At 35.3% G+C, this 13,810-nt stretch overlaps 1 protein-coding gene across 2 annotated transcripts in view; it reads right to left on the bottom strand.

Moving 5' to 3' along the window:
* Positions 1-1,819: 1,819 nt before the first annotated feature.
* Positions 1,820-13,810, bottom strand: part of LOC142334580 (band 3 anion transport protein-like) — a 261,810-nt gene continuing 249,819 nt past the window's right edge. For both annotated transcript variants that reach the window (XM_075382716.1, XM_075382717.1), the window contains 3 exons: positions 11,773-12,023; positions 10,970-11,313; positions 1,820-3,360 (listed from right to left, as the gene is read on the bottom strand). In XM_075382716.1, coding sequence (XP_075238831.1) covers positions 3,283-3,360; positions 10,970-11,313; positions 11,773-12,023 — 673 coding nt within the window. In that variant the 3' untranslated portion in view covers positions 1,820-3,282. The remainder of the gene's footprint in view (positions 3,361-10,969; positions 11,314-11,772; positions 12,024-13,810) is intronic.

Raw genomic sequence — 13,810 nt, 5'->3', positions numbered from 1 at the left:
CAAAAACTTGAATGAGAACGGACTATGAGTGAATTGGGACAACCATTTCCAAAAAAAATCAGATAAAGAAACAAAAAAAAACTGAAAATGAATGCCAAACTGCCGCATGTGAAGAAACCACTAGCGAGAAAAAGAAATTTGGTTCAATCAAAAAAATAGGCCCAGAATGAACTATGAATGGAATGGGAAAACTATTTATAAGTCCAAACGAAAAAATCGAAAAAAAACAGTAAAAATCAAAGTGAAATTGCCGCAAGTGAACAAAAAACCACTGGCAAGAAAGCGCAATTTTGTTCAAACACCGTTTTTTTTTTACTTTATTTTAAAATTAGAGTGAAAAAGTTTCACGCCACAAAACCACTCGCTTTTACGCTCCACTTCCTGTTTCGGCGTGACCAAAACCACTACTCAAATTTGACTTCATAAATCATGAAAATGTTTGAACATATGTTAAGAAAAGACAGAGCCCCAATACAATTCAATTTCTTTGAATTGTAAAAAGCCAAGAGAAGGTCAATAATAACCCCAGCTATCGGAGTGCGTCTATTAAAAAATACTGCAAATTTTGTTCGGGAGAACTTATTCAACCATAAATACTACCTACTGACGACCAGGATATTTGTTTCACAATAAAACTTGATTTTTGAAATCGAGGGGTTAGGAAACCGAAACGCTTAATGATGCACAAAATAGAAATCAAATTCAACATATAAGAGCTGAAGTCCTGTTAAAATCAACTGCAGCATCTAAAACTTCAATCAAAGCAAGAAAAAAGTTCTTTTGCTGATTGTTTGGAATCTTTACTTCAGAAAATTGCAACTCATCATAAAAAGACGCCAACGATAATTCACACTTTGAACGGGAAAAAAAGCATTTGAAACCGTGGAAAAATTGACAACTCCAGTTTGAAATCGGAATATTAAGAATAAACCGAAAAACATCTACTGACAATTTTGAGAATAATAAACGATTAACCACAAAAAATTAATATTTAAATTAGTTCTTAACAAAAAGTAATTTGCTTTTCAAGGGCTGTAAAATTAATTCAAGCAATCAAACGTTGAAGACTATTTCCAAAAATGCTTATGCTTGAATACCACCAAACAAACCCTTTTTATGCAATTGGAAGCATTTACAACCGAAAAACGAAAGCGAACTATCCATGAAACAAAACTTTGCACAAGTATGCACGAGACGGCTTCTGCAAATCAGTCTACACAAAAAAACGGTCTACCAAATACCTTAATCAGAAAAGGTAACACTCGAGGATACAAATTTATCGTCAAAAAGATTAAAATTAACTTGAGGTAAAAAATAATCCTAACGCTTAAAACTTGCTGATTGTGGCCAGTTTTCCTGTTATTATTGGGCTCACAAATAGCATGTATTATCATTTGCAAAGGGTTGGTTTAATAATTTTGCTGCCTGAATCAAAAAACGATTTTTTTCTCAATGCATCTGACTAAAAACAGTATTGAGTCAAATGACTAAAACCCTATAAAAGCAGTTTACTATATGTATCATTCTGAAAAAAAAACATTCCAAGTCAAACCCAATTGAGAAAAAGCAACGCATGAACAGAAATTTTACGCGCTCAGAAAAAGTATTCACCGCGTCACTTTTTACCAATTTTTGATTTCAGATAATAACGCTGCCTCAAAAGAAGACAAATACTCGTCTTCTAGTTATAAAAAAAAAAGATTAACGCAATATAGCTACGTTGCTCTCAGCTTCTTAGCTATCAAAAGACTCCTCTGTGCTACCGAACTGCTACCGAACTCCTCGGCTGCAGCCTTGGCTGCAGTATGGATGTTGAAAACAGAATACAGAAATTTTAATTGAAGAAATTAGCGCGATTGTTAAGATATGAAGTGGATTGAAAGCATCATAATGTGCTACAAACAAATTTGAATGTGGAGCTGGAACTAACAGAGAATTAATCAGAGAATAGATACAACAGTCAATGGAAGAATCAATTCAGTGGAAGAGATCATACATCTGCAACTAACTAACTAATCCGCAATTAAAACGATGTTCTCATTCGACAATCCAGGTTTACTCTGGAACAAGAGAAATTCAATTGAGAAGTTGTCCCAGAACAAATATGGCCGTTCATATTACGTTGTTGAAATTGTATTTTCAAACTTTTGCATAGAACGCATTCAGTTCTCTTGAATCAGAAAGATAAACAATTCAAAAGCGATAAACAGAAGCGTAAATAATTCCATAGACTAAAAATTCACCGGAAAAATGAAAAATCAGCGAAATCTATCAATTTACTCTTATGTGGTAACTCAATTCAAAAACTCATTGGTGGCTTGCGTCAGAAATTAAACTGCACTCGAAGGAATTCCAGCAACAATCCATGGAGTAAACGTGTTTTCTTTTGAGGCAAGTGTGGTGCTTTATACATCACTATGGCTTACAGAGATGGATCTAATTTGGGCACGAAAGAGCAGACACAAGCATGTTATTATTCAAGTTGATCAGAGTTTGGAGAGTCGATCCACACGTATAAAAATTCTCCAAAACGCCTAGATTTACTGCTAGAAATAGGTAATAGAGAATAATAATAATAGGTAATAGATATGAAGTGAACTGGTTCAGGAAACAAAAGCAACTCGAGACTTATAGGATGGGAATTACAATGTACAAGTCAACGAGTGAGCTAGGGAATCTAACAGATCAACAGGTATCAATCTTATTGATCAACAGGTATCCATTCAAGATATACCTTCACTACACAATTTAATTTTTTAACGATTGCTGTAAAATTGTGGTTTCTGCTCCCGAGGTCAAACGAAGTAAATATGTTGTGTAAGTAATAGTGGAGCAATGGAGATGGCGGCAGTAAATCCAGGGTAAGTTCAGCAGTACTCTTGATGAGTGAGGATCGCGTATTTAAAAAATTAAACATGGCACTATTAACAATCACAAATCAATCAAATTCATCAAATGGAGAGAAAGGGACTATACACAACAGCTAGCACACTACCTATACAATGCAAATACAAAATATAGCAACTTTGATAGTTAAACTAATTTAAACAGTTTCATCATTGGATTGGGAAGTTTCAAATTGGAAATAACAGCGACAGAAGACTATTATTGCACAAGCAGAGCAAACAATTGAATTAAGTAATGATAATTGTCTATTAGATTGAGACTTTTTGTACTATTGTGACCTCTTGGGAAATTGCGAACAGATTGAAATCATCAGGCATTCCGTATTAAATGGAGTCAATGGTTTAACATAGAGTATGTGACGCAAGGAGAGGAAAACTAGTACGGCATGTGGGCTGTAAGGTTGTAGTCTGCGTCGTCTTGCTCCACGGCCACGTCCACCTCTTCACTGTCCAACTAAACACAACCGCGACATAATTAAATCCAACAACTACGACAATTTCCTGTTTCGATTTCCGAAGCCAAATAGTAGCTTGGATTAACTATGAAACCTACAGCTAGCTGTATGTATCTTGGCGAGCAAGGTGAGAAGTAATATTGAATATGAATCATATTTAACTGATTTTACTATTCAACATTTCAGCATACACGTATCACGATTCATCTCTTGCACGTGTTTTAAACGTATACACTTAATTTATTATTAGGCAGATTATGTTTAAGAGTTTAACGTAAGTTTAAGTTCATGGTATCTAGTTAACTGCTTCACTCACGTTCGCTTTCCGAGAAAGGATGTTTTACACCTACACACTGTGCCCAATGCCTACACACTGTGCCCATGTTACAAAATGACTAAAGAGCGATCCTATCAACCTTCGAGATTTTGATTGGTCGTTTAAATTAGAAAATGGAAAACAATGCCTGCAGTAAAATTTCATAAATTCAGATGAAAATCTGTTTTTTAGCCCAATCAACGCCTTGCAACGCCCAGTTTAAACCAGAAACAGATGTGCCGGGAGAATTACTTAGAAAAAAGTTAACGTCAAAAAAATGAGCAAAGGCAACCATTTGCATTTAAGCCCCAAATAATCCTCAACTTCTAATTTGTATATCTGCAGTACTGCTAAAGAAACATCAACCTATTATAGTCTTTTGTCTCAGCTATCGAATGCAACCCCACAAACGAAATTACAACAGTCCGCAAGGAGTATTACTTCAAATGTGTAAACCTTGACCTTTCACACTAACTAATTATTTCATTAATAATTATGTTAGTCTTGCAAGCTCTGATTGTTCCGACCCACTTTAGTGGGGGAGGAACTATATACTCAAACGGGTTTTTTTTTGTTCCGACAATTTTCGCCGATCGATATATTCATCGTAGATGGTAGTGAGTGCATCATTAGAAAGCCTGTCCAGCGTAGAGTGTGGAATAAAATTTTTTTGATTTTCGTTTTTTAAAGAGAGTTACAATGGTTAAAAAATTTGAGAATAGTAGACCGAAATCCGTTGTTTTGTTCACATTTTCACTATTTTTTACTATTTTCACCATTTTATAATTTGTGAAAATTATTTTTAACAATTTCACTGAGTGCAGTAAAAATATAACTAAAAAGTTTCCTGAATTTCGTTTCTTTTCACACAGTTATCGAAGTTTTGTGAACGTTTGGACTGATCTTCGTTGTTTCTCTTCAAATTTTCCGTATTTTTATGCAATTTTTTTGCCAATTTTGATTTCAGAATTGGTAAGTATAGTGTTGTTCGTTTTACCTCTAAAAACATGGTTGTTTTTCAACCGTTTGGTTCAATTTGTTGGCAAAAACTGTGCTAAATTTGTCAAATTTCAGCCTTTTTTCATCCAAAAATGGATGGAAATAGGCTTTTGTAGTCCACTTTCTTCAAATTTAAAGCATTAATACACCTAAAAACTGCTGACTCAGTTTTCGGTGACTTGGAATAAATTTTAATTGCAGAAGTTTTAATTGTAGACCCTATAGAGTTTACTTGAATTAACCGTTTGCCGGTTAGTCGCTAATATAACTCTTTAATTAAGCAAAATGCATCATTTATGTTTGATATTTTAACTTTTTGTCAAATAATCCATATCCAAAATATTCAGGACAATAAAGTGTTTCCAATAGACGATTGGCAATAGCCAAGCTCGTTTTGGTCTGATCGTTGTTTCCTAAATTTCATAAGAACTGATTGTAATCAGTCAATGTTTTTTAAAGATGTTCGCATTTCCACATTTTTTCCGTTAATTACGAAAAAATAATACCAAAACGAACTAATGACAGTTCCAACTAATTTGTTTTCTTCTTAAGGGGTTTCAAGGAAGCCTATTTCTCTTTTTAGTCGAAAGCTTATTGCCGTTTTGGCTTTTAAAAGTCCATATCTTTAAAATGAGCAATGATTTATTGAGCTTTGCGACTTTTTTCTCTTTTTTGTTAACTTATAGCTTAAGGTCAGCAAACAGAGGTCAAACGGTTTCCTATTTGACCAAAAATTTAATACTTACTGCAATTTTACGTTATAAGCAATCGTTTTTCTGCTTTGATGCTACAAGTTATAGTAAAAACTTACAATTTTCGGACATTTTCCAATCGTTCGGGTTCTTTTTGCACTCTGGTCACATTATTGGCAGTTCAGTTGTCATATTCTGGGAATTTTAAATGCAAAATTTTTTGAACCTACCGGTTTTTCTACAAACAGATTGCTTTAACTGCTTCGACGGTCTTCTAGAAGAAATTGAGATTATTTTTTTTTGGTTTTCGGTCGCTATTTTCAACTTTCTTGTAGTCCTTTGACAAATTCTAGAAACTTGCCGGTGATAGAGTCTTCCTATGGATGAACATACGGACCTGTTTATTGATTATAGTTAACTGCAAAAGTTTTTCATGACTTTGAAACCAAATCTTTTAAAAAATTTTTCAGATGTTTTTTTAAATTCACATTTTGCTGTTTTTGCCAACTTGTCACCAACTCTCAAAAAATACAGGCAGCGAATAAAAAAAAATTGATGACGGAAAAATACAAAAATCAAGATGTGGCAATTTTTGGTAAATCGCTTCTTGTTTTAACGGCCTCGATACCCGTTTTTTGCAAAAAAGAAGAAGTTGTTTTTTGAGTTTCGTTTACGTTTGTAATTCTTTGTGTAGTTGAATGAGAAACATTACATGATTGCGGACCATAGCGGCTTGCTCCGGAAGAACTGTTTCCTGATTCATTTAATAGCTGAAGTTTTTCATGAATTTGGATTCAAATGTTTTAGAAGATATAAAAAGATGTATTTTTTAAATTTGAAATTGGCTGTTTTTTACTACATGTTATCTAATCTCCTAAACTACAACTTGCATATCAAATTATTGGTGTCAAAGAGCAAAATTGAACAAATCTAAGGTTTATAGTACAGTGCCTATTGTTTCATCCCTTCAATGCCAGTTTTTTTTGCAAAATCTTTATTTAGTTTTTGATTTTTGTCTATTTATCGTTCTTTTTGAAGATGTATGACATATTCAGATCAATGGCAGTTCCCAATGCCTTTTAAAAAACTAAACAACCCTTTTCAGTGATTTCGCTGCTTTCTATTTCTTGCCTTTGAAATTAACAGTTTTCGAAAACTTATTGAGATAATTGTAAATTTTAACTTCTCCCTTTTTTCTTTTTTCAAAACTTGTTACCCAGTCTCATTATTCAGCGGTCGGATATCTCACCATTGGGTTCTAAAGACAACTCAGTTGACTATATTTTCATTTTTACTCATTGTATTATGGTTTTAACGGCTTCCACGCCGTTTTCCTGCAAAATTTAACAGAATTTTTTTTGTTTTTCGTCTGACCTTTTCGTTTATATTTGTAGACGTGCGACATATTCTGGAAAATGACAAGTCTTTGTTTTTTTGTAAGAATGAAAATAAATCTATCTAAAGTTTTGTATCATTAACAAATGGATTTCATTAATTATTTGTTTTCGAGAAGACAAACCTTTTTTTGTAACTTCGTCCTTTATGTTCTTTTTTGTCTGCTTGTTACCGAGTGTCATCAAAAACTGGTCCCATGTTTTTTCTAGCAAAAACCAAGCTAGTTTGTTTATCATAGGTATATTTGAAACCTCAGCTTTTTAGTTTTTTGACTTGTTATTATTTAGTTTTTTCTTCAAAAAAAAAATTGAGTTTTGGATGTAAATGCTTGTTATTTGATTTTTTGTTTGTCTTATCTCGTAGTCTTATTAATGACAATTCTCATTGGCCCCCTAACGCGGCATTATTTACTTTAATAATTGATTTGAGTTGGAGACAAATTTTTTTATTCATACACCAATTATTGTTGATCAATATATGCGAATTTTTGAAAGTTTTTCTTTCTCAGTGGTCGACAATCAAGTCAAAATTGTGGATATGCGGGGTCGCAACCTTATGTGCATCGGCACATTACTGAGCCTCCTTGTTATTATTTAACCTTCTTTTGATTAGCAAAAGAAGACTGGCGATGATTGCCAAAAAGAAAATAACTTCAACTTGAATTCTTGCAAAAAGAAAAACTTCATTCAACTTAAATTTTTTTTTGAATTCTAATACTTTGTCCTAATTTTTGTCGAAGTTAAACAATTTGTCTTTCATTCCAAAACCAGGAGTTCTCTTTAATCCTATTTCATTTAAAGTGCTTCAATTTTAACATTGTATATTATTTTGATCTGTTTCAACAGTTTTACCTCCTTAACTTTCCCAATTTTTTTCTAAAAAGCCAGATACGAAAATAATTGTGTGATTTGAAAAAAACTTTTCCGGGTTTGTATGTTATAGCCAGTCCAAAATACATAGTTCTCCTATGGAAACATTAGTCGAAATGATGTTAAGCTGACCGTCTTCGACGACTATAGAGTCCTAGACCACGTCACCATATCAATTTTTGCGAGGGAATACGTGGGGGAAGGGAACAGCTTTCACCCTCCGAAATCAGTGACCTTCAACGGCAATTTCATTGACAACATCAACGAGACATCTAGAAGAAACCCTGCCAACTAAGCAACAACTAAGTCAACAAGCTGAGAAAAAGTCAAAAACTTTCAAAACTTTACCACCCAGTTCCCCCTAGTTACATCGGCTTAGATCATATAAGAGACTTAATTGCTTGTACTTTCATTCATTTGTTTTGCATTACCCGCTCTCCATTGCTTCAGATTATTTTATGTATGCTCCTATCATAATAAAGTAACCAAAAATTTAAATTGGAAGCAAGGTGCCAATTAGCAATCTGGCCTCAATGGAGCTCTCGGTTCTACCATTATATATACTAAAACTACCATTACCATACTAAAACTTTGAGTGCGCGGTGCCAGTAACCCTTCAATGATAGTAAGTTATCCTCACCTATCATCAGACAATCAACCAAATAACCCGTTCTTTGCAAAATTTTCTTTTATGAACGTCCTATCCTGCTCCAGCAATTTTATCACCATTTTTGCACTTGTAAATTTTATACTAGACAATTATCTGTTTTGGTCAGATGATTGTCTAGATGAAGCCTAAGGGACAAAAATATTTGAACTCCACAAAAAGAAAACGCAAAAAATCAAGAAACTCAAAACAGATTTGCACAACAGATCTGAATATTGAAAAATTCTGCAATAATGTTACCTTCTGATTTAATATAAACCGTAGCACAATTAGCTGAGTACACTACTCATACTTGCTAACAATCCACCCTCACTAAAAATTCCCGTTTCAATCCCCGCTTCCATGTTTTTTTTTTAAAAAGAGCCGCATTATCAAGCTTTCAGCTTCTGCTTGGTTGATAAATACAGAAAATGAAAAAAAAACCATTTAGTAAAATTTCAAAAATTCAGGTGAAAAGCCTACCACTCCATTATCCAGTTGGTCCACATAGCACTTCAATATAACTTGGACTTTAATTTCGCAGAAATCAGAGCGTACACCTCTTTTGTGAGCCATATTATAGTTACATCAACCGATCGTGAATTAACACACGAACAGTGTGACTATATCAACTTGTTCAAAGACAACCCTCTTGAGGAGCTATTTCCTGGTCATTAGATAAAGCAGCCATTAGAGCCAATCGAAACAGTTTTTTGCCGATAACTCCAAATTGATCCTTAAAATCCCCGACAGCGACTAAGATATCATATCTCTCATGCAATTTAACGTCGAGTTTTCAACGAGTATCACACTCCACCATGCAACACGGTAACTTTCCGGCTAACCTTCTTTGCTTATCCTGATTACCAAATGGCCTATTTCAAATCAGGTCATCCCGAATACAACCGTATGACGCTTCATTAAGAATGATCCAATTATCCAGTTGGTTCACGTAACACTGACAAACTACATGGAATTTAACTTAGCAGAAATTAGAGCTCGGAAAAAACTCAGCAAAATTTTGAACCAAAATTGCACGGAATCCGGGTTACAATAACATAACCGGCAGGCTGCCAGAAAAGCAGCGAAATAGACTTGCGTGCCGTAAAATAAAGACAGTAACAGATGCAGATATTAGTGGGAAAAAGTTATCGCGGCCACGTTAAAACCCTTAATTCACTTTGGTGGTGGTCAAGCAAGCCGATAGGCAAGCAAGCCGAATTTTGAAAATGAGGTCAAGTAAGCCGACAAATTTTGGGATACCCGTATTATAAGTTGCCCCTGGCGGGCCAGTGGGCGCGCTTCCCCGCGATAACCGGCCCGCGGTTTCCGGATTACATCCCACAACGGATGAGAGGCATGGCCATGGACAGCGGTCAGCTGAGGCCCGTACCCAATAGACGTCTAAAAATTGACGTAATTTGTTTCTTTGGTTGGTGCATTGGAATACATTATGCACTAAAAGATTACGCGCAGTATTGATTGTAACGGCTAACAATGTATTCTTTCTGATAGATTACACAAACATAGCCGGCAGATTGCCGGAAGATAGCCGCGATAGACGCTTGGGGCCTTCCATGAATTGAAACAACTAAAGAGATTAGATAGACAGATCGACCACCAGTCCTTTAATAGACCACTAGAATTTTTGGGTTAGATTTGGACTGTCATTTTTATGACATAAGCTCTATAAGGAGAAAGCCCTAATAGGGCTTTTCAAAATTAGGATCTTTTCCGTTTGTGCCCCCTCAGCTTAGTGGGCGCATATTATTTGCACCCCTCAGCTGCACGTGCAATATTTTTTACATAATGACTTACTATGTAATGGCACGTGCTCTGTAACTGGGGGGGGGGGGGGGGTGGCGCATAACGTGCTGGGGGCACAAATCAAAAACTCAAGACTCTAATAATCAAGAATTAGGGCATATATGTTTGGCACTACTTAGATGCACACTATTGACCTTTAATAAGTAAATGTTCATTAAATTTAAAGTTTCATAAGAGAGTTCAGAAGTCATTTTTTTTAGTGATGTAAGTCATTGAAAAAGTCAATTCCAAGAAGTCAGGGTAAGACGAAACAAAAATCTGTTAGACGAAATTTAAAAAAATAGGAGCGCTATAACAGCCGCCTGGAATTGAGGACGCGGCTATTAACTATTACATAACTTTCGGCTTGCGTTTCTGTCGGCTTCCGTTGCGTTCGCCATTCACTTTATTTACTTGATTTAGTTATCGCTTTATTTATTCATCATTGAGAACATTTTTGGGTACAAAAAGTTTTGACAGCGGAGGTTGGAATAAGAATTCATGGCGGAAGCCTTAAGCACTCGGCTATAAGCCCTTATCTTCGTTCATCTTACAAATGATTTTATTTTAGCAACAGACAACTCTGAATGTCTGCAACTTAGGTCACAGAAAAAGTCAAGCGAAAGAATGTTCTAGAGCCAAATAAAGCCAAGAGCACCGCAATATAGCTCTGCTCAGCTTATAGCTTTGGAGCTATAAACATAGAGAAACCTAGCAGCATCACTCGATCATGTAGGAGATGCCACAGATACCATGAAGCAATATCAGATCACGGCCTACACAATTGTGTCAACAAAATTTTCGCTTGATTTTCCGTTGTCTGAACCAGATTGTTAAATATGGCGAAAGTTAATGTTTTCGTTGTTTAGTAGCAAATTTGCTCACCGCTGCTAACTCCACTTCCGTGTAAATTTTTGGCAACAATTTGAGTCTGACTGGCACTAGCATGATGAGGAAGAAGGGAAAGAGTATCGAGATAGGAGACTCCTTCACAGCCCACAAGATGGCCAACACGAATATCTGAATAATTGTGAACAAGTGTACTTTGAGACCACTCACATTGCGCACGTATGGCACTGAAGGATAATTCTTGCGTTGCATGAACATGAGTTTTATCCTGTCGTAGAACTGTAAAGAGCCGAGACATGCAATGCCCATGTAAAAGAATACCCCATAGAGAACTGAATAAGGCACGTGTTTTAACACAGACTTCAGCAGCACCGACAAACCTAAATAGTGCAACAATCATGCTTCACTTTTCGGGTCAATCTTGACTTTACAATACATTGAATTGCAAAAGCATACTTTCACAACCAAAAACGCTATTCAAATTTCGATTGTTGAATTTCTCGGGCCCAGTTTAAAGCAATCAACACATTAGAACAAATTTTGGGTCTTTACTATTAAAGGTATTAACCATAATAATGGTAATAGTGTTATTGGGTGCTTTAGGTTTTAGCCCCACTAAGCTGGGGGAGGGTGCGATAATTGGAAAAGAATCGATTTTGCGGAGGGAAAAATTAGCAGCATTGGAATTGCGCTTCTCAATTGCGAAAGCTCACATTAAATCAAACCGAGCGCGAGTTTCACAGCCCGGCAAATACAATCTCTGATAGTCAGCTTTCAAGTTCTTGGGTTGACTTTTGGTTCAAATTAATCCTGGCAGTAATTTCGAGCTTTTCACCCACCTAGAAATACGTTGACCATAACACTTGTGACCCTCTGCTCAATGACTGACATTTTGGCTCTTTCTCCTGGAGCGTGATGCGGATCAGTGACAATAAGTGCACTCGTGTGACTCACACTGCGCACAGTGGCTCCCGTGACAAATGGACAACCCAGAACACCACACACGATACCAGAAAGCCCAATCATTAAGATATTCAAGTGGTAGCCAGTGCCTTTCTGCAAATTGTGCTCTTTCTTGTCAAGGATACGACTGAAAATGTGAATGCCATTCGCATAAGCAGCAAAATATTTTGCTGAACTATATTTTGAAAACATTTGAGAATATTTGCTCTATTATCAGCTACAAACTATCAACAAAAAACAGCATGGCTGGCAACTTACCAGAAAAAAAAGCCGCAATAGCTTCGTAGATCTGCAGTCTCAAAAAAGATGGGAAAAGAAACAGACCAAGAAAAATTTTAAAATACTGAGCTGTAGTGTTTTAAGAATATGTTAACATATTGATGATTCTATTAGCTGCCCTTAAATTCCCTTCAAGTAGAGTGACACGCACTCATTTAACATTATCTCTTTGAATTATAGTAAAGAAAAGTCAATTTCAAGTCAAGAAAAAAACAAGTTTGAGAGTGAGGTAACTAACATGTAACCAAAAATTTAGACATAGCTGGCCGATTGCCAGAAAAAAACCGCAATGCTTTGTAGATCTGCAGTTGTAGATTTAAAAAGACAGACTAAAAATACTAGTCTTTTCATTGAAGAGACTTTGAAATTTTGATTAGGAATTTGTACAAATTATTGCTGCTTCTATCAGCTGCTCTTAAAAAACCTTCAATTAGAGTGATACACACTCACTTGACCTTATCTCTATAAATTAAAGAAAAAGTCAATTTCAGAGTGAGTAAGTCATTTTTGAGAGAGCTAAGTCACGTGTGACCAAAAACTTAATCACGCAAATGAACAAAAGAATTCACTCCACTAAGAGTGAAAAACGACGTAACGCACGCAATTCAATTGAAATTGCATGAACGAATGAACAAAAAGCATGTTTGAAGTGATTGTGACCTCATATGGTCGTAACAAAAATTGAGACGAGGAAAAAATAAAACCAAAAGAAGGCCATTAATAGCCTCAGCTAACGCTTCGCGGCTATTATTCATACAAATGAACAAAACACTCTTCACTAAAGGTGACAAACATGTCACGCACGTAATTCAGTTAGGTTGGATGAACGAATGAACAAAAAGCAGACTTGAAATGGTAATTGTGATTCATAAGGTCCAAACAAAAATCCTGTTGACGAAACAGAAACAACTAGAAGAATTCAGGAAACGACTCAAAGTCACATCCTCCAAAATAGCTGGCTTCTCAAATAGCTAATATCTCCTTGCAGAGAAAAACAAAAAACGCCAGCAAAAACTAACATTAAGGAAAATTCAATTTTTTTCCATGTAGTGCAAGTACAATTACAAACGAAAACCGTTGCTTCATGCAAAGAAATCAAGTTACCGAATAACAAAATTTTAGCAGATTCTTCATGAGATCACAAGCATTCAAGGTTTAAAAATTTAAAAACGAGAAAAAAAACGAGAAAATTGAGTAAAATTTCTCCTTTTTTTTGTCAAATTGCACTGGAATCGACAACTTTGTAGCAAAAGAAAATTGCATCTTTCATAGTAAAACAACCTACAGACATGAGTTACTAATTCAATTACCCATAACTTTAATAAAACAAAAAATTTGTCCAGATGTCGCAAAAAAGACTAAAATCAGCAAAACAATCAATATAATGAACAAGACAAAAAAATTCAAGTAAAAAACCGTTTAAAATCAGACAAATAATCAAAACAAAATCGCTAGAAAGAAATTATTGGTAGAAATTTTCAAGCGGCATTTCAAGCAAGTCCTGGGCCGCAATGTCAAATGAAATCAATGCATACAAATGAAAATCTAAAAGGCTAAAATCATTATTTTTTAGCAACTGATAAAACCCGAGCTGATTAAAACAATAGATCTGAGGAAATACATAGACTGATACAT

Source organism: Convolutriloba macropyga, chromosome 2 (genome assembly GCF_964194025.1).
Source record: "Convolutriloba macropyga chromosome 2, txConMacr16.3, whole genome shotgun sequence".
Classification (NCBI taxonomy): Eukaryota; Metazoa; Xenacoelomorpha; order Acoela; family Convolutidae; genus Convolutriloba; species Convolutriloba macropyga.
Note: the sequence above shows the minus strand (reverse complement) of the source record. Positions and strands in the feature narration are given on the sequence as shown.